At 58.2% G+C, this 20,007-nt stretch overlaps 1 protein-coding gene across 1 annotated transcript; it reads left to right on the plus strand.

Annotated features, from left to right (window-relative positions):
* Window positions 1–343: 343 nt before the first annotated feature.
* LOC147096969 (aladin-like) lies at window positions 344–19,472 on the plus strand. Its single transcript, XM_085972521.1, has 13 exons — window positions 344–503; window positions 2,759–2,886; window positions 3,000–3,055; window positions 5,426–5,517; window positions 8,116–8,162; window positions 9,963–10,061; window positions 10,377–10,520; window positions 13,336–13,456; window positions 13,552–13,677; window positions 16,345–16,404; window positions 17,472–17,559; window positions 17,861–17,951; window positions 19,298–19,472. Exons 1-13 carry the CDS (start codon window positions 381–383, stop codon window positions 19,470–19,472), a joined length of 1,350 nt encoding a protein of 449 aa, XP_085828647.1. The 5' UTR covers window positions 344–380.
* Window positions 19,473–20,007: the final 535 nt, after the last annotated feature.

Consider the following 20,007-nt stretch of genomic DNA (forward strand, 5'->3'; position numbering starts at 1 on the left):
CATTGTAACTCCGCCCCTGGAGTAACTCCACCACTGGGGTAACTCCGCCCCTTTCCCCACTGAAACTTTGCCCCTGGAGTAACTCCACCCCTTTCCCCAGGGTAACTCCGCCCCTTTCCCCAGTGTAACTCCGCCCCCAGGGTAACTACGCCCCTTCTCCCCTGGGTAACTTCTCCCGGGGTAACTCCGCCTCTTTCCAGGGGTAGCTTCGCCCCTTCCCCGGGGTATCTCCTCCCTCCCCCCGGGGCAACTCCACTGCGTCCTTCCCCAGGTATCCCCTCCCACCCCCACCTGGTCCCACGGATTGATTTAAACACTGACCTTTGTTCTGTGCTGCAGGTTATTTCCACGCAGGACGTTCCCCGGGCGCTGGTTCCAGGATGACTTCCCTCGCCCTCTTTCCTCCTCCGCACACCGACGGACGCGTCACTTTGTACGAGCTCAACAACGAGTTGGTCAGCGGGTCGCACTGCGACGAAGACACCCACACCTTTCATCTGCAGGTATGGGCACCGGAACAACAGAAGGTTCACCGACACTGCACTTGGGTTAGATACATAGTAAAGCTCCCTCTACACTGTCCCATCAAACACTCCCAGGGCAGGTCCAGCATGGGTTAGATACATAGTGAAGTTCCCTCTACACTGTCCCATCAAACACTCCCAGGGCAGGTACAGCACGGGTTAGATACATAGTGAAGTTCCCTCTACACTGTCCCATCAAACACTCCCAGGGCAGGTACAGCACGGGTTAGATACATAGTGAAGTTCCCTCTACACTGTCCCATCAAACACTCCCAGGGCAGGTACAGCACGGGTTAGATACAGAGTAAAGCTCCCTCTACACTGACCCATCAAACACTCCCAGGGCAGGTACAGCACGGGGTTAGATACAGAGTAAAGCTCCCTCTACACTGTCCCATCAGACACTCCCAGGGCAGGTACAGCACGGGGTTAGATACAGAGTAAAGCTCCCTCTACACTGTCCCATCAAACACTCCCGGGGCAGGGACAGCACGGGGTTAGATACAGAGTAAAGCTCCCTCTACACTGTCCCATCAAACACTCCCGGGGCAGGTACAGCACGGGGTTAGATACAGAGTAAAGCTCCCTCTACACTGTCCCATCAAACACTCCCAGGGCAGGGACAGCACGGGGTTAGATACAGAGTAAAGCTCCCTCTACACTGTCCCATCAAACACTCCCGGGGCAGGTACAGCACGGGTTAGATACAGAGTAAAGCTCCCTCTACACTGTCCCATCAAACACTCCCAGGGCAGGTACAGCACGGGGTTAGATACAGAGTAAAGCTCCCTCTACACTGTCCCATCAAACACTCCCAGGGCAGGTACAGCACGGGTTAGATACAGAGTAAAGCTCCCTCTACACTGTCCCATCAAACACTCCCAGGGCAGGTACAGCACGGGTTAGATACAGAGTAAAGCTCCCTCTACACTGTCCCATCAAACACTCCCAGGGCAGGTACAGCACGGGTTAGATACAGAGTAAAGCTCCCTCTACACTGTCCCATCAAACACTCCCAGGGCAGGTACAGCACGGGTTAGATACAGAGTAAAGCTCCCTCTACACTGTCCCATCAAACACTCCCAGGGCAGGTACAGCACGGGTTAGATACAGAGTAAAGCTCCCTCTACACTGTCCCATCAAACACTCCCAGGGCAGGTACAGCACGGGTTAGATACAGAGTAAAGCTCCCTCTACACTGTCCCATCAAACACTCCCAGGGCAGGTACAGCACGGGTTAGATACAGAGTAAAGCTCCCTCTACACTGTCCCATCAAACACTCCCAGGGCAGGTACAGCACGGGTTAGATACAGAGTAAAGCTCCCTCTACACTGTCCCATCAAACACTCCCAGGGCAGGTACAGCACGGGTTAGATACAGAGTAAAGCTCCCTCTACACTGTCCCATCAAACACTCCCAGGGCAGGTACAGCACGGGTTAGATACAGAGTAAAGCTCCCTCTACACTGTCCCCATCAAACACTCCCAGGGCAGGTACAGCATGGGTTAGATACAGAGTAAAGCTCCCTCTACACTGTCCCATCAAACACTCCCAGGGCAGGTACAGCACGGGTTAGATACAGAGTAAAGCTCCCTCTACACTGTCCCATCAAACACTCCCAGGGCAGGTACAGCACGGGTTAGATACAGAGTAAAGCTCCCTCTACACTGTCCCATCAAACACTCCCAGGGCAGGTACAGCACGGTTTGATACAGAGTAAAGCTCCCTCTACACTGTCCCATCAAACACTCCCAGGGCAGGTACAGCACGGGTTAGATACAGAGTAAAGCTCCCTCTACACTGTCCCATCAAACACTCCCAGGGCAGGTACAGCACGGGTTAGATACAGAGTAAAGCTCCCTCTACACTGTCCCATCAAACACTCCCAGGGCAGGTACAGCATGGGTTAGATACAGAGTAAAGCTCCCTCTACACTGTCCCATCAAACACTCCCAGGGCAGGTACAGCACGGGTTAGATACAGAGTAAAGCTCCCTCTACACTGTCCCATCAAACACTCCCAGGGCAGGTACAGCACGGGTTAGATACAGAGTAAAGCTCCCTCTACACTGTCCCATCAAACACTCCCAGGGCAGGTACAGCACGGGTTAGATACAGAGTAAAGCTCCCTCTACACTGTCCCATCAAACACTCCCAGGGCAGGGACAGGGCGTTAGATGGTGGTTTCTGGGTTTTTGTGCAGGCGAGAATCTGAACTCACTTTCATTCCCCAGGTTCTTGGATTCCCTCCTGTGATCATCCAGAAGGATTCTCTGAAACCACATAGTCGCTCCGAGCACAGCGCCAAGGCAGCATTTATATGCCACAGCGAGCCCGTGTGGAAACGTAGCGCCAACGCCTGGTGAGTTCTCGGGGGAACGGAGGCTGCGTTTATTGCTGCTTAGTCCTGACTGGGGTCGCGAGCAACAGAACGAGTGGCGCGCTCCAATCATGTCTGTGTGTTTCTGGTTTCAGGCACGATTCGGGACTCTGTGGATTGCTGGACGAAATTACGAAATCTGACGATGAAGGTAAGTGGTCGGAGTAGGAGAGGGCTGATGGGGCCACAGTTTAATGTCTCCGCCAAAAGACGGCATCTCTGACAGTGCGGCACTCCCTCAGTACTGCCCCTCCGACAGTGCAGCGCTCCCTCAGTACTGCCCCTCCGACAGTGCGGCACTCCCTCAGTACTGCCCCTCCGACAGTGCGGCGCTCCCTCAGTACTGCCCCTCCGACAGTGCGGCGCTCCCTCAGTACCGCCCCTCCGACAGTGCGGCGCTCCCTCAGTACCGCCCCTCCGACAGTGCGGCGCTCCCTCAGTACTGCCCCTCCGACAGTGCGGCGCTCCCTCAGTACTGCCCCTCCGACAGTGCGGCGCTCCCTCAGTACCGCCCCTCCGACAGTGCGTCGCTCCCTCAGTACTGCCCCTCCGACAGTGCGGCGCTCCCTCAGTACCGCCCCTCCGACAGTGCGGCGCTCCCTCAGTACTGCCCCTCCGACAGTGCGGCGCTCTCTCAGTACTGCCCCTCCGACAGTGCGGCGCTCCCTCAGTACTGCCCCTCCGACAGTGCGGCGCTCCCTCAGTGCTGCCCCTCCGACAGTGCGGCGCTCCCTCAGTACCGCCCCTCCGACAGTGCGGCACTCCCTCAGTACCGCCCCTCCGACAGTGCGGCGCTCCCTCAGTACTGCCCCTCCGACAGTGCGGCGCTCCCTCAGTACCGCCCCTCCGACAGTGCGGCGCTCCCTCAGCACTGCCCCTCCGACAGTGCGGCGCTCCCTCAGTACTGCCCCTCCGACAGTGCGGCGCTCCCTCAGTACCGCCCCTCCGACAGTGCGGCGCTCCCTCAGTACCGCCCCTCCGACAGTGCGGCGCTCCCTCAGTACTGCCCCTCCGACAGTGCGGCGCTCCCTCAGTACCGCCCCTCCGACAGTGCGTCGCTCCCTCAGTACTGCCCCTCCGACAGTGCGGCGCTCCCTCAGTACTGCCCCTCCGATAGTGCGGCGCTCCCTCAGTACTGCCCCTCCGACAGTGCGGCGCTCCCTCAGTACTGCCTCTCCGACAGTGCGGCGCTCCCTCAGTACTGCCCCTCCGACAGTGCGGCGCTCCCTCAGTACTGCCCCTCCGACAGTGCGGCGCTCCCTCAGTACTGCCCCTCCGACAGTGCGGCGCTCCCTCAGTACTGCCCCTCCGACAGTGCGGCGCTCCCTCAGTACTGCCCCTCCGACAGTGCGGCGCTCCCTCAGTACCGCCCCTCCGACAGTGCGTCGCTCCCTCAGTACTGCCCCTCCGACAGTGCGGCGCTCCCTCAGTACCGCCCCTCCGACAGTGCGGCGCTCCCTCAGTACTGCCCCTCCGACAGTGCGGCGCTCTCTCAGTACTGCCCCTCCGACAGTGCGGCGCTCCCTCAGTACTGCCCCTCCGACAGTGCGGCGCTCCCTCAGTGCTGCCCCTCCGACAGTGCGGCGCTCCCTCAGTACCGCCCCTCCGACAGTGCGGCGCTCCCTCAGTACCGCCCCTCCGACAGTGCGGCGCTCCCTCAGTACTGCCCCTCCGACAGTGCGGCGCTCCCTCAGTACCGCCCCTCCGACAGTGCGGCGCTCCCTCAGCACTGCCCCTCCGACAGTGCGGCGCTCCCTCAGTACTGCCCCTCCGACAGTGCGGCGCTCCCTCAGTACCGCCCCTCCGACAGTGCGGCGCTCCCTCAGTACCGCCCCTCCGACAGTGCGGCGCTCCCTCAGTACTGCCCCTCCGACAGTGCGGCGCTCCCTCAGTACCGCCCCTCCGACAGTGCGTCGCTCCCTCAGTACCGCCCCTCCGACAGTGCGGCGCTCCCTCAGTACCGCCCCTCCGACAGTGCGGCGCTCCCTCAGTACTGCCCCTCCGACAGTGCGGCGCTCCCTCAGTACCGCCCCTCCGACAATGCGGCGCTCCCTCAGTACTGCCCCTCCGACAGTGCGGCGCTCCCTCAGCACCGCCCCTCCGACAGTGCGGCGCTCCCTCAGTACTGCCCCTCCGACAGTGCGGCGCTCCCTCAGTACCGCCCCTCCGACAATGCGGCGCTCCCTCAGTACTGCCCCTCCGACAGTGCGGCGCTCCCTCAGCACCGCCCCTCCGAGAGTGCGGCACTCCCTCCGCACTGCCCGTCCGACAGTTCGGCGCTCCCTCAGTGCCGCCTGTCCGGCAGTGCGGCGCTCCCTCAGTACCGCCCCTCCGACAGTGCGGTGCTCCTGACTTCTGGGGCACGATCCTGTTGTGAGGAGGAGCCTGGATTTGAACAGCTAACCTATCCTTTCTGTCTGCAGCAGCCTTCCAGCACTCTCAGACTTCCAGCTGTTTTTCCCCACTGCTCCTGACCGGCATCAAAGTCCTGTGCTCACCTTCTGCCTGTGTTTGCTTCCAGTCCCACACTGGCTGAGGACGATGTCTGGCTGTGCCTTGACTGTATTGCAGTGGATCGCGTCCTTCCACGGGTCACTGTCTCCTCACCTCACGGTACGTATCGCTAGAGTTTCCGTGCTCGTAACGTTATGACATTAGGAACAGGAGGAGGCCATTCAGCCCCTCGAGCCTGTTACATTAGGAACAGGAGGAGGCCATTCAGCCCCTCGATCCTGTTGCATTAGGAACAGGAGGAGGCCATGCAGCCCACTCGAGCCTGTTACATTAGGAACAGGAGGAGGCCATTCAGCCCCCTCGAGCCTGTTACATTAGGAACAGGAGGAGGCCATTCAGCCCACTCGAGCCTGTTACATTAGGAACAGGAGGAGGCCATTCAGCCCCCTCGAGCCTGTTACATTAGGAACAGGAGGAGGCCATTCAGCCCCTCGAGCCTGTTACATTAGGAACAGGAGGAGGCCATTCAGCTCCTCTCGAGCCTGATCCATTAGGAACAGGAGGAGGCCATTCAGCCCCCTCGAGCCTGTTACATTAGGAACAGGAGGAGGCCATTCAGCCCACTCGAGCCTGTTACATTAGGAACAGGAGGAGGCCATTCAGCCCACTCGAGCCTGTTACATTAGGAACAGGAGGAGGCCATTCAGCCCCCCTCGAGCCTGTTACATTAGGGACAGGAGGAGGCCATTCAGCCGCTCGAGCCTGTTACATTAGGAACAGCAGGAGGCCATTCAGCCCCTCGAGCCTGTTCCACCATTCAATCGGGTCATGGCTGTCCTGAATCCTAACTCTATTTACCCGCCTGGGTTCCGTAACCCTTAATACCCTTACTGTTCAAAAAGGGTGGTAGATAGAAAACGGGGAATTACAGACCGATAAGCCTGACATCGGTAGTGGGGAAAATGCTAGAGTCAATCATAAAGGATGTAATAGCAGAGCACTTGGAAAAAAGTGACCAGATCGGACAAAGTCAACATGGCTTTAGAAAAGGTAAATCGTGCTCGACTAATCTACTGGATTTTTTTGAGGATGTAACTGGTAAAATTAATAAGGGAGAACCAGTGGATGTGGTGTATTTGGACTTTCAGAAGGCTTTCGATAAGGTCCCACATAAGAGATTAGCGTGTAAAGTTAAGGCACATGGGATTGGGGGCAAGGTACTGACTTGGATAGAGAACTGGTTGGCAGACAGAAAGCAAAGAGTTGGAATAAACGGGTCTTTTTCCGAGTGGCAGGCAGTGACTAGTGGGGTACCGCAGGGATCGGTGCTAGGACCCCAGCTATTCACAATATATATTAATGATCTAGACGAGGGAACTAGATGTAATATCTCCAAGTTTGCATCCGACACAAAGCTGGGTGGGCGTGTGTGCTGTGAGGAGGATGCTGAGAAACTCCAGGATGATTTGGACAGGTTGGGTGATTGGGCAGAAGCATGGCAGATGCAATATAACGTGGATAAATGCCAGGTTATCCACTTTGGTGTCAAAAACAGGAAAGCAGATTATTATCTGAATGGCAATAGATTGGGAGAAGGGGAAGTACAACGAGACCTGGGTGTCCTTGTGCACCAGTCGCTGAAGGTAAGCATGCAGGTGCAGCAGGCGGTTAAGAAGGCAAATGGTATGTTGGCCTTCGTAGCGAGAGGGTTTGAGTACAGGAACAAGGATGTCTTGCTGCAGTTGCACAGGGCCTTGGTGAGACCGCACCTTGAGTATTGTGTGCAGTTTTGGTCGCCTTATCTGAGGAAGGACGTTCTTGCCATGGAAGGAGTGCAGCGAAGATTCACCAGACTGATACCTGGGATGGCAGGAATGACGTATGAGGAGAGATTGGGTCGATTGGGCTTATACTCACTGGAGTTTAGAAGAATGAGAGGGGATCTCATTGAAACTTATAAAATTCTGACAGGACTAGATAGATTAGATGCAGGAAGGATGTTCCCGATGGCCGGGGAGTCCAGAACCAGGGGTCACAGTCTAAGGGTAAGGGGTAAGCCATTTAGGACAAAGATGAGGAGGAATTTCTTCACCCAGAGAGTGGTGAACCTGTGGAATTCTCTACCACAGAGGGCAGTTGAGGCCAATTCATTAAATATATTCAAGAAGGAGTTGGATATATTTCTTAAGGCTAAAGGGATCAAGGAATATGGGGAGAAGGCAGGGACAGGGTACTGAATTTGGATGATCAGCCATGATCTCATTGAATGGCGGAGCAGGCTCGAGGGGCCGAATGGCCGACTCCTGCTCCTATCTTCTATGTTTCAATACCCAACAAAAATCTATTGATCTCAGTTTTTAAATTATCAATTGACCTCCAGCCTCAACAGCTTGTTGTGGGAGAGTTCCAGACTTCCACCACCCTTTGTGTGAAGATGTGCTTCCTGACACCACCCCTGACGGCCTGGCTCTAATTTTGAAGTATGCCCCCTTGTTCCGGACTCCCCACCCCCCCCCCCCCCACCCCCCACCAGAGGAAATAGATTCTCTCTCTATCTACGCTATCAACTCCTTTTAACCTTTTAAACACCTCGATGAGATTGACTCTTAATCCACTGTACTCAAGGGAATACAAGCCGCGTCTATGCAGCCTGTCCCCAATCCGGGTGCGAGGGGTCAGGGTGCGAGGGTTGTAAATTGTGATCAGGGGGGATGTGTGTGGTGCAGTGCTGGTCATCAGGGCTCTCTTCTATTACAGTTCAGCACAGAGACCTTGCTGTCCGAATTCTCCCAGGTGACCGACTGGTGAGTCACTGACTGCAAACCTCCGGTGGGGGGGAAGAGGATGGGGGTCGCACTGTGGTGGAACCGCCGGTGGGGGGTCGCACTGTGGTGTAATCGCGGGTGGGGGGGGAAGAGGATGGGGGTCGCACTGTGGTGTAACTGCGGGTGGGGGGATGAGGATGGGGGTCGCACTGTGGTGTAACTGCAGGTGGGGGGATGAGGATGGGGGTCGCACTGTGGTGTAACCTCGGATGGGGGGGGAGAGGATGGGGGTCGCACTGTGGTGTAACCTCGGATGGGGGGGGAGAGGATGGGGGTCGCACTGTGGTGGAACCGCGGGTGGGGGGGTCGCACTGTGGTGTAATCGCGGGTGGGGGGGGGGGGAAGAAGAGGATGGGGGTCGCACTGTGGTGTAACTGCAGGTGGGGGGATGAGGATGGGGGTCGCACTGTGGTGTAACCGCAGGTGGGGGGATGAGGATGGGGGTCGCACTGTGGTGTAACCTCGGATGGGGGGGGAGAGGATGGGGGTCGCACTGTGGTGTAACCTCGGGTGGGGGGGTCGCACTGTGGTGTAATCGCGGGTGGGGGGGTCGCACTGTGGTGTAATCGCGGGTGGGGGGGTCGCACTGTGGTGTAATCGCGGGTGGGGGGGGAGAGGATGGGGGTCGCACTGTGGTGTAACCTCGGATGGGGGGGTCGCACTGTGGTGTAATCGCGGGTGGGGGGGGAGAGGATGGGGGTCGCACTGTGGTGTAACCTCGGATGGGGGGGGAGAGGATGGGGGTCGCACTGTGGTGTAACCTCGGGTGGGGGGGGGAAAGGATGGGGGTCGCACTGTGGTGTAACCTCGGGTGGGGGGGGGGGGAAAGGATGGGGGTCGCACTGTGGTGTAACCTCGGATGGGGGGGGGCAGAGGATGGGGGTCGCACTGTGGTGTAACCGAGGATGGGGGGGGGGAGAGGATGGGGGTCGCACTGTGGTGTAACCGAGGATGGGGGTCGCACTGTGGTGTAACCTCGGGTGGGGGGGGGGAGAGGATGGGGGTCGCACTGTGGTGTAACCGAGGATGGGGGGGGGGGGGAAAGGATGGGGGTCGCACTGTGGTGTAACCTCGGATGGGGGGGGAGAGGATGGGGGTCGCACTGTGGTGTAACCGCGGGTGGGGGGGGAGAGGATGGGGGTCGCACTGTGGTGTAACCGCGGGTGGGGGGGGGGAAGAGGTTGGGGTCGCACTGTGGTGTAACCGCGGTTGGGGGGGGGGGCGGAGAAGAGGATGGGGGTCGCACTGTGGTGTAACCGCGGGTGGGGGGGAAGAGGATGGGGGTCGCACTGTGGTGTAACCTCGAGTGGGGGGGGAGAGGATAGGGGTTGCACTGTGGTGTAACCGCGGGTGGGGGGGGGAGAGGATGGGGGTCGCACTGTGGTGTAACCTCGAGTGGGGGGGGGGAGAGGATGGGGGGTCGCACTGTGGTGTAACCACAGGTGGGGGGGGAGAGGATGGGGGTCGCACTGTGGTGTAACCTCGAGTGGGGGGGGAGAGGATAGGGGTTGCACTGTGGTGTAACCACAGGTGGGGGGGGAGAGGATGGGGGTCGCACTGTGGTGTAACCGCGGGTGGGGGTACAGTTGGGTATTGGGGTCCCTCCTCCTCTGTGGGGGTACAGTTGAACATTGGGGGGTCTCCTCCTCTGTTGGGGTACAGTTGAACATTGAGTTCACTCCCCCTCCCCCTCTGTCGGGGCACAGTTGAATATTGGGGTCCCTCCCCCTCTGTCGGGGTACAGCGAGCCTGTTGCTGATTGCCGATCTGTATTTCCAGGATCAGCTGTCCGCTCCGTGCCTTTGCCTGGCACCCCCACACTTACAAGTTTGCGTTGGCTCTTTTGGACGATTCTATCCGCATCTACAACTGGAAGAGGTGCGTGCGGGTCCGACCCTCGCTGACAGACTGTCGCTGTCAGTGTCTGATCGCGCGTGTGTGTGGGATGTATTCGTGTGTGCGCGCGCGCCATGTGTGTGTGTTCATGTGTGCCTGTGTGGGGCTGTTTGTTCCCGTGTGTGTGTTCATGCCTGTATGTGCCACATGTGTGCGTGCGTGTGCCATGTGGAGTCTGTATCTGTGTGTGTGTCCGTATGTGCCAGGAGATGTGTGTGGGGTGCGTGTCTGTTCGTGCCTGTGTGTGGGGTGCGTGTGATCTGCCTCTCGGTCACTCCTGGTCTTTTGTCCTTTCAGTGAGACTGTGCCGACCCTGAAACACCGATTACAGAAGAACGTGTCGACACTGGCCTGGAAACCCCTGTGTGCCTCGGTGCTGGCTGTGGGCTGCCAGACCTGTATCCTGGTGTGGAATGTGGACCCCACCTCCCTCTCCACCAGGTACCGCGTGTGACCAGCGAGAATCTGAGCTCCGCCAAAAGCGCAATCACGGGGCCAACCTCACGCTTAGAAGCTTCCCGAACAGCCCAGGCTCCATCCCTGCCCGTGCTGAGTCATCTGATCTCACCCGATCCAGGCCGACACACAGTGCAGTACTGAGGGAGCGCCGCACTGTCGGAGGGGCAGTACTGAGGGAGCGCCGCACTGTCGGAGGGGCAGTACTGAGAGAGCGCCGCACTGTCGGAGGGGCAGTACTGAGGGAGCGCCGCACTGTCGGAGGGGCAGTACTGAGGGAGCGCCGCACTGTCGGAGGGGCAGTACTGAGGGAGCGCCGCACTGTCGGAGGGGCAGTACTGAGGGAGCACCGCACTGTCGGAGGGGGCAGTACTGAGGGGGCGCCGCACTGTCGGGGGGGGCAGTACTGAGGGAGCGCCGCACTGTCGGGGGGGCAGTACTGAGGGAGCGCCGCACTGTCGGGGGGGCAGTACTGAGGGAGCGCCGCACTGTCGGAGGGGCGGTACTGAGGGAGCGCCGCACTGTCGGGGGGGCAGTACTGTGGGGGCGCCGCACTGTCGGAGGGGCAGTACTGAGGGAGCACCGCACTGTCGGAGGGGCAGTACTGAGGGAGCGCCGCACTGTCGGGGGGGCAGTACTGAGGGAGCGCCGCACTGTCGGGGGGGGGCAGTACTGAGGGAGCGCCGCACTGTCGGGGGGGCAGTACTGAGGGAGCGCCGCACTGTCGGGGGGGCAGTACTGAGGGAGCGCCGCACTGTCAGAGGGGGCAGTACTGAGGGAGTGCCGCACTGTCGGGGGGGGCAGTACTGAGGGAGCGCCGCACTGTCGGGGGGGCAGTACTGAGGGAGCGCCGCACTGTCGGGGGGGCAGTACTGAGGGGGGCGCCGCACTGTCGGAGGGGCAGTACTGAGGGAGCGCCGCACTGTCGGAGGGGCGGGTACTGAGGGAGCGCCGCACTGTCAGAGGGGCAGTACTGAGGGAGCGCCGCACTGTCGGAGGGGCGGGTACTGAGGGAGCGCCGCACTGTCGGAAGGGCAGTACTGTGGGAGCGCCGCACTGTCAGAGGGGCAGTACTGAGGGAGCGCCGCACTGTCGGAGGGGCAGTACTGAGGGAGTGCGGCACTGTCGCAGGGGCAGTACTGTGGGAGCGCCGCACTGTCGGAGGGGCAGTACTGAGGGAGTGCCGCACTGTCGGAGGGGCAGTACTGAGGGAGCGCCGCACTGTCGGAGGGGCAGTACTGAGGGAGCGCCGCACTGTCGGAGGGGCGGGTACTGAGGGAGCGCCGCACTGTCGGAGGGGCAGTACTGTGGGAGCGCTGCACTGTCGGAGGGGCAGTACTGAGGGAGCGCCGCACTGTCGGAGGGGCAGTACTGAGGGAGCGCCGCACTGTCGGAGGGGCAGTACTGTGGAGCGCTGCACTGTCGGAGGGGCAGTACTGAGGGAGCGCCGCACTGTCGGAGGGGCAGTACTGAGGGAGCGCCGTGCTGTCGGGAGGGGCGGTACTGAGGGGAGTGCGGCACTGTCGGAGGTGCCGTCTTTCAGTGAAACGTTAAACCGAGGCCCCGTCTGCCCCCTCGGTTGGATGTAAAAGATCCCACGGCCACTATTTCGAAGAAGAGCAGGAGGGAGTTCTCCCCGGTGTCCTGGGGCCAATATTTATCCCTCAACCTACATTTAATAAAACAGATGATCTGATAATTTATCACATTGCTGTTTGTGGGAGCTTGCTGTGCGCAGATTGGCTGCCGTGTTTCCTACATTACAACAGTGAGCACACTTCAAAAAGTACTTCATTGGCTGTGAAGCGCTTTGGGGGCGTCCTGAGGTGGGGAAAGGGGCTGGAGAAACACAAGTCTTTCTTTTCACGCTGTCTTTCCGTCTCTCGCACGTTACCGGGTTCCTGATGATATCTCGTTGTTACTGGAGATTTGTTTCACTGCTGCTTGTGACCTCCAGACTCGACTATTCCAATACTCCCCTGGCCATCCTCCGCAAACTTAAGGTCGTCCAGAACTCTGCTGGCCCGCCCCCCCCGTGTCCTAACTCGCACCGAGTCCCGTTCACCCATCGTCCTTCCCTGTGCTCGCTGACCTACACTGGCTCCCGGTCCTGCAACGCCTTGAATTTAAAATTCTCATCCTCTTGTTTAAATCCCTCCATAGCCCTCCTCACCAGCCCCCCCCCCCCCCGCCCCCTTCCTATCGCTGTAACCTCCTCCAGCCCCTACAACCCTCCCTATCTCTGTAACCTCCTCCAGCCCCCTACGACCCTCCCTATCTCTGTAACCTCCTCCAGCCCCTACACCCCTCCCTCTCTCTGTAACCTCCTCCAGCCCCCTACGACCCTCCCTATCTCTGTAACCTCCTCCAGCCCCCTACAACCCTCCCTATCTCTGTAACCTCCTCCAGCCCCCTACAACCCTCCCTTTCTCTGTAACCTCCTCCAGCCCCCCTACAATCCTCCGAGATCTCTGCGCTCCTCCAATTCTGGCCTCTTGCGCATCCCACTGATTTCCATCGCTCCACCATTGGCGGCCGTGCCTTCAGCTGCCTGGGCCCCGAGCTCAGGAATTCCTTCCCTAAACCTCTCCGCCTCTCTCTCGCCTCCTTTAAGATGCTCCTTAACACCTACCTCTTTGATCGAGCTGTTCTATTATCTCCTTATGTGGCTCGGTGAAAAAAATGTTGTTTGAAACTCGCCTCGGGACGTTTCATGTTAAAGGCGCTATATAAATGCAAGTTGTTGAAGGGATGGTTTCTGACACTGACCCCGGGGGGTTTCTACCACTCTCTGTTTCAGACCCTCGTCAGGCTGTGCTCATGTTCTCTCTCACCCCGGCCACAGCCCCGTGACCTCACTCGCCTGGTCCCCGAAAGGAGGCTTGCTGCTGTCCGCATCTCCGGTCGACACCTCGATGATGGTAAGATCCCCAGCCTGGGGGTGAGGGAGGGCCACCAGGGGAGCTGTGCCTGTGTTGACCTGTTGCACTCTCTCTCTCCACCGCTCCCCCCACAGGTCTGGGATGTGTCCACTGAGATCTGTGTACCTCTACAGCGAGTTGGAGGGGGAGGAGTTACTTACCTGTCCTGGTCGCCCGATGGGAGCCGAGTTCTGGCGGGCCACGCCCTCTGCCGTTTTCAGGTGAGTGGCTGAACGGAAGGTGGAGTGGTAAATAGCGAGGAGGGAAGCCTCAGGCTACAAGGCGATGTAGACGGGTTGGTCATACAGTGGGGAAAGAGTTAAACTGACATCGCTGGCTGTTTCACTGAATGGTGTACTATAATAAAGACAATAATCTTGCAGTAGTAAGCTTTTTTCCAAGTTGCTGAGCTGGCAGTGGAGATAACCTGGCCAGATGTGGAACCATAAGAGGCCTAAGAGGATGTAAGTTCTGTTCTGGCAGGCAAGTAAAACAATGAATTAGGCCTAGAGAGGCAGGACTGTCTGTGTGGAGTTTGCACATTCTCCCCGTGTTTGCGTGGGTTTCCTCCGGGTGCTCCGGTTTCCTCCCACAGTCCAAAGATGTGCGGGTTAGGTTGATTGGCTATGATAAAATTGACCCTTAGTGTTAGGTGGATTAAATATGTGGGGTTACGGGGATAGGGTGGGATATGTGTTGGTGTAGGGATTACGGGGATCGGGTGGGATATGTGTCGGTGCAGGCTCGATGGGCCGAAATGGCCTCTATCTGCACTGTGGAGTTTCTGTGATTCTGTGAAAGGAGGACAATGAACCAGAAGTCCTTCTTCTTAGGCCGTCCCTTGGAACCGAGGATGACTTGCTTCCACATTAAAAATGAGTTCTCAGGTGACTGATGAGTCCAATGTGGGACCTACAGTCTCTGTCACAGGTGGGGCAGACGGTGGTTGAAGGGGCGGGTGGGTGGGGTGCTTGGGTTGACGTGCGCTGCCTGCGCTTGGCTTCTGCTTGCTCCCGGCGAAGAGACTCGAGGTGTTCGGCGCCTTCCCCCGGATGCTTCTCCTCCACTTTGTGCGGTCTTGGGCCAGGGATTCCCAGCTGTCGGTGGGGATGTAACACTTTTCCAAGGAGGCTTTGAGGGTGTCCTTGAAGCGTTTCCTCTGCCCACCTGGGGCTCTCTTGCCGTGCCGGAGCTCCGAGTAGAGCGCTTGTTTTGGGAGTCTCGTATCGGGCATGCAGACGATGCGACCCGTCCATCGGAGCTGATCGAGCGTGGTCAAAGCTTCGATGCTGGGGATGTTGGCCTGAGCGAGAACACCGACGTTGGTGCGCCTGAATGAACCAGAAGTACAATGTTGATGAGACCCATCTGGCATAAACCAAGGTCATGGGTGCAGCAACAGCTTGAGGGATAACAGCCGATAATAAAGGTGGTACTTTAATGTAACGCGGCATAGGCAACCAATCAGTGAAGATGCATGCGGGCCAAGGTCCAATCAGGTGGCAGGAATGAATTTTGACGTGTATTGTAATGTATAAAAATGTAGTGTTTAATGTACCAATTTGGAAAAGTCTGCCTAAGACAGAGCAGACTGTTTTCCCCACCGGTGCAATAAAGACAACTTGACTGTCGATCTAAAACCTTGTGTCGAGTGTTGGTTTAAAATACTCCACAACAGTCAGATGGGCAGAACAGTGGCAAATGCAATTTAACCCTGAAAAGTGCGAGGTGATGCATTTTGGGAGGACTAACAAGGCAAGGGAACACACAATGAATGGTAGGACCCTAGGAAAGACAGAGGATCAGAGGGACCTTGGTGTGCATGTACATAGATCCCTGAAGGCAGCAGGACAGGTAGATAAGGTGGTTAAAAAGGCATATGGATACTTGCCTTCATTAGCCGAGGCATAGAATATAAGAGCAGGGAGGTTATGATGGAGCTGTACAAAACGCTAGTTAGGCCACAGCTGGAATACTGTGTGCAGTTCTGGTCACCTCACTATAGGAAGGATGTGATTGCTTTGGAGAGGGTGCAGAGGAGATTCACCAGGATGTTACCTGGGCCGGAGCGCTTCAGCTATGAAGACAGGCTGGGGTTGTTTTCCTTGGAGCAGAGAAGGCTGAGGGGGGACCTGATTGAGGTGTACAAAATTATGAGGGGCATAGATAGGGTAGATAGAAAGGAACTTTTCCCCTTAGTAGAGGGGTCAATAACCAGGGGGCATAGTTTCAAGGTAAGGGGCAGGAGGTTTAGAGGGGATTTGAGGAAAAACTATTTCACCCAGAGGGTGGTTGGAATCTGGAACTCACTGCCTGAAAGGGTGGTAGAGGCAGGAACCCTCACAACATTCAAGAAGCATTTAGATGAGCACTTGAAACGCCATAGCATACAAGGCTAGGGACCAAGTGCTGGAAAATGGGATTAGAATAGACGGGGCTTGATGGCTGGCACGGGCACGATGGGCCGAAGGGCCTCTTTCTGTGCTGTATAACTCTATGACTCTATGGGTTGGTGGGCGGGTCAGAGGAGGAGGAGCGTGGGGGCAAGCTGGGTGCTGCTACAATCAGGCCAGTGTAAGGTTATGTGCCCTCTGCCGAGCCGAGTTCACCTGTGGGTTTGACAGTGTAGCCATACTGTGGAGGACCAGGCCCCTCGCAGAGTCTGTACGCTCTGCTCGCTTCAGAGCAGTGCTGCGCGAGCCTCGAGCTGTTGATCTGAGTGTGGTTTGTGTGCGAGGGTTAACGCATAAACGGAGAGTGTCGGATTGGGAGCGCCAAGCTCGATACAGGTTCCTCCTGCCGAGATCCCGAACCCTGCCTCCCCGTGCTACAAGTACCGGCACCAGAGTGTGAACCTGTCCTCCTTTTATCTCCTCTCTTGTCTCCAGGGTGTGGAGACGCGCATGTGGACCTGCGAACGGTGGCCAATGCTGCACGGCAGGTGTCAGGTATGTCTCCGCTCACCCGTAACACCGACCCCGGGCTCAGACACGGGCCCGCGCGCCGACCCCGGGCTCAGACACGGGCCCCGCGCGCCGACCCCTGGGGTCAGACACACGGCCCCGCGCGCCGACCCCGGGGTCAGACACACGGCCCCGGCGCCGACCCCGGGGTCAGACACACGGCCCCGCGCGCCGACCCCGGGGTCAGACACACGGCCCCCGCGCGCCGACCCCGGGGTCAGACACACGGCCCCGCGCGCCGACCCCGGGGTCAGACACACGGCCCCGCGCGCCGACCCCGGGGTCAGACACACGGCCCGCGCGCCGACCCCGGGGTCAGACACACGGCCCCGCGCGCCGACCCCCGGGGTCAGACACACGGCCCCCGCGCGCCGACCCCGGGGGTCAGACACACGGCCCCGCGCGCCGACCCCGGGGGTCAGACACACGGCCCCGCGCGCCGACCCCGGGGTCAGACACACGGCCCCGCGCGCCCGACCCTGGGTTCACAATCTGGGGTGGTGATGAGGGAGTGACAGAGGGGGGTGGGTCGTGATTCGGTGAGGGGACGACAGTGAGGGGCAGGTGGGTGAGGGGTGACGGTGAGGGGGGTGGGTCGTGATTTGGTTGAGGGGAGGCAGTGAGGGGCAGGTGGGTGAGGGGGGTGGGGTCGTGATTCGGTGAGGAGTGACGGGTTGTGATTCGGTGAGGGGGGTGACAGTGAGGGGCAGGTGGGTGAGGGGGTGACGGTGAGGGGGTGGGTCGTGATTTGGTGAGGGGCGACGGTGTGGGGGTGGGTCGTGATTTGGTGAGGGGGAGGCAGTGAGGAGGGGCAGGTGGGTGAGGGGGGTGGGTCGTGATTCGGTGAGGGGTGATGCTGTGGGGGTGGGTCGTGATTCGGTGAGGGGGAGGCAGTGAGGGGCAGGTGGGTGAGGGTCGTAATTCGGTGAGGGTGACGGTGAGGGGTGACGGTGAGGGGGGTGGGTCGTGATTCGGTGAGGGGGTGACGGTGAGGCTCTGCCCGGTCGGTGCTCACCGATCCTGCCGCTGACTCTATGCGCCTGTGCTTTCAGACGGGTTGCTGGAGTCCTGATGGGACAAGGTTGCTGTTCACGGTGGAAGGTGAATCTGTGATCTACCTGCTGACGTTCACCGACACGGGTGAGTTTGGATATCGGGCGCGGTTGCGGACACGGGCCGAGGTTTCACGGTGTGAGAGCGGGCGCAGTCGTCTCACGTTGGTGAATAGTGAGGGAGGGCGGCGGTGGGTGGGGTGGGGGGGGAGTCTAGCCTCCGACTGTGACTCCTCCTTCATCTCAATGCTGTGGGAGACGCTCAGTGGGGGCGGGGGTCTCTCCTCGATTGATGGCTCCGTCCCCTCCGTCCGTCGATGGATCTGTCCCCACCAGCGATTCGAGCCCCTCCTATTGCAGTGACTAACTGTCCCTTGCCCTGTGTCCAGGTGAGATGTTGGGGCAGAGGCAGCTCGAAGATGGCTTCATCTGCGCGGATTTATCCAAGACCACTTTTGAAATGGCGGGCGAGGAACTCAGGTGGGTAATTGAACACTGCTTCTGTTCGCCTTGCTCCGTGATGGGATCCACAGTCCTGAGTCCTGGGGCCCAGGCAGCTCTGTGGCAAAAACAGGAAGCAGATTATTATTTGAATGGCAATAGATTGAGAGAAGGGGAAGTGCAACGAGACCTGGGTATCCTTGTGCACCAGTCGCTGAAGGTAAGCATGCAGGTGCAGCAGGCGGTTAAGAAGGCAAATGTTATGTTGGCCTTCGTAGCGAGAGGATTCGAGTACAGGAACAAGGATGTCTTGCTGCAGTTGTACAGGGCCTTGGTGAGACACACCTTGAATATTGTGTGCAGTTTTGTTCAGCCTTATCTGAGGAAGGATGTTCTTGCCATGGAAGGAGTGCAGCGAAGATTCACCAGACTGATACCTGGGATGGCAGGAATGACGTATGAGGAGAGATTGGGTCGATTGGGCTTATATTCACTGGAGTTTAGAAGAATGAGAGGGGATCTCATCAGAAACTATAAAATTTTAACAGGACTAGAGACTGATGCAGGCAGGATGTTCGATGGCGGGGAGTCAGACAGGGGTCACAGTCTAAGGATAAGGGGTAGCATTTAGTCAGAGATGAGGAGGATTCTTCACCGAGAGTGGTGACTGTGAATTCACTGCACGAGATGGCTGGGGACAATGTATTAATATATTCAAGAAGAGTTAGATTTATTTTAGTAGACATAATGATATTAGGGAAGTGAAGGATTAATTATGTAAAGTTTGGTTAGAGGTAGTAGTGTTTATGTTAAGTTGGTAGATTGTTATTTTTGGTTAGATTAATATGTTTACAATAAGTAATTGGGAGTTAGGACATTGGGAGAAGCGACGAGTGGTTGAGTGTGTTACTTGCAAAAGGAACTCGTAAAGAGTTCTGCTCGACAAGCTACTCGTCCCATAGTCTATGTTTCTATATAGTACCCACATCCCTCCCCGACTGCTCTGTGATAGACCCTCAGTCCACAGACAGCTCTGTGATAGGACCCGCAGTCCCCAGACAGCTCTGTGATAGGACCCGCAGTCCCCAACAGCTATGTGATAGGACCCGCAGCCCCCTAGACAGCTCTGTGATAGTGAACCGCATAACCCAGAACTCATGATAGTTCCCCTCATGCCCCAATACTGCGCGTGATAGTCCCAGCTCCCCCAGACAGCTCTTATAGACCCATTCACCCAGATAGCTTAGCTACCCACTGTCCACTACAGCTCTTTGAAGGACCCACTTCCATGCCCATACAGCTCTTGATAAACTTCCACCCCTACACTCGTGATAGACCCCAGTCCCCCAACAGCTCTGTGATACGGACCCGCAGTCCCCATACAGCTCTGTGATAGGACCCGCAGTCCCCCAGACAGCTCTGATGATAGGACCCACCAGCCCTCCCAGACAGCTCTGTGATAGGACCCAGCAGTCCCTCAGCCTACTGCTCTGTGATGGACCCGCAGTCCCCAAGAACAGCTCTGTGATAGGACCCGGCAGTCCCCAGACAGCTCTGTGATAGGACCCTCAGTTCCCGGCCCAGACACTCTGTGATAGGAACCCGCAGTCCCCTGCCCAGACAGCTCTGTGATATGACCCACAGTCCCCCAGACAGCTCTGTATAGGACCCTCCAGTCCCCCAGACAGCTCTGTGATAGGACCCACAGTCCCCCAGACAGCTCTTGATAGACCTACATCCCCAGACAGCTCTGAGTTAGACCCACATTCCCCCATACAGCTCTGTGATAACCCACAGTCCCCAGACAGCTCTGTGATAGACCCACATCCCCGGTCCAGGACAGGCTCTGTGATAGGACCCACAGTCCATTAATGTTATCACTGTTGGGGTGGAATAACCTCATTGCCACGTTGCTGTACTCACAAACTGTCCCTCGCCCATCAGGCCCCCCCCTCCCCAAGCCCTCACCTCCCGTTTCTCTCCCCATCTCTACCTCTCCCTCCCGCCCTCTGTCCCTCCTGTGCTGAATGTTTCTGAGGTTTGGTGTGTGTTATGCAGTGTCGGTGGGGAGGTGCAGTCAATGGTGTGGGATCCA

Source organism: Somniosus microcephalus, chromosome 33 (assembly GCF_052327205.1).
Source record: "Somniosus microcephalus isolate GS21.2 chromosome 33, FLI_Smic_1.0, whole genome shotgun sequence".
Lineage (NCBI taxonomy): Eukaryota > Metazoa > Chordata > Chondrichthyes > Squaliformes > Somniosidae > Somniosus > Somniosus microcephalus.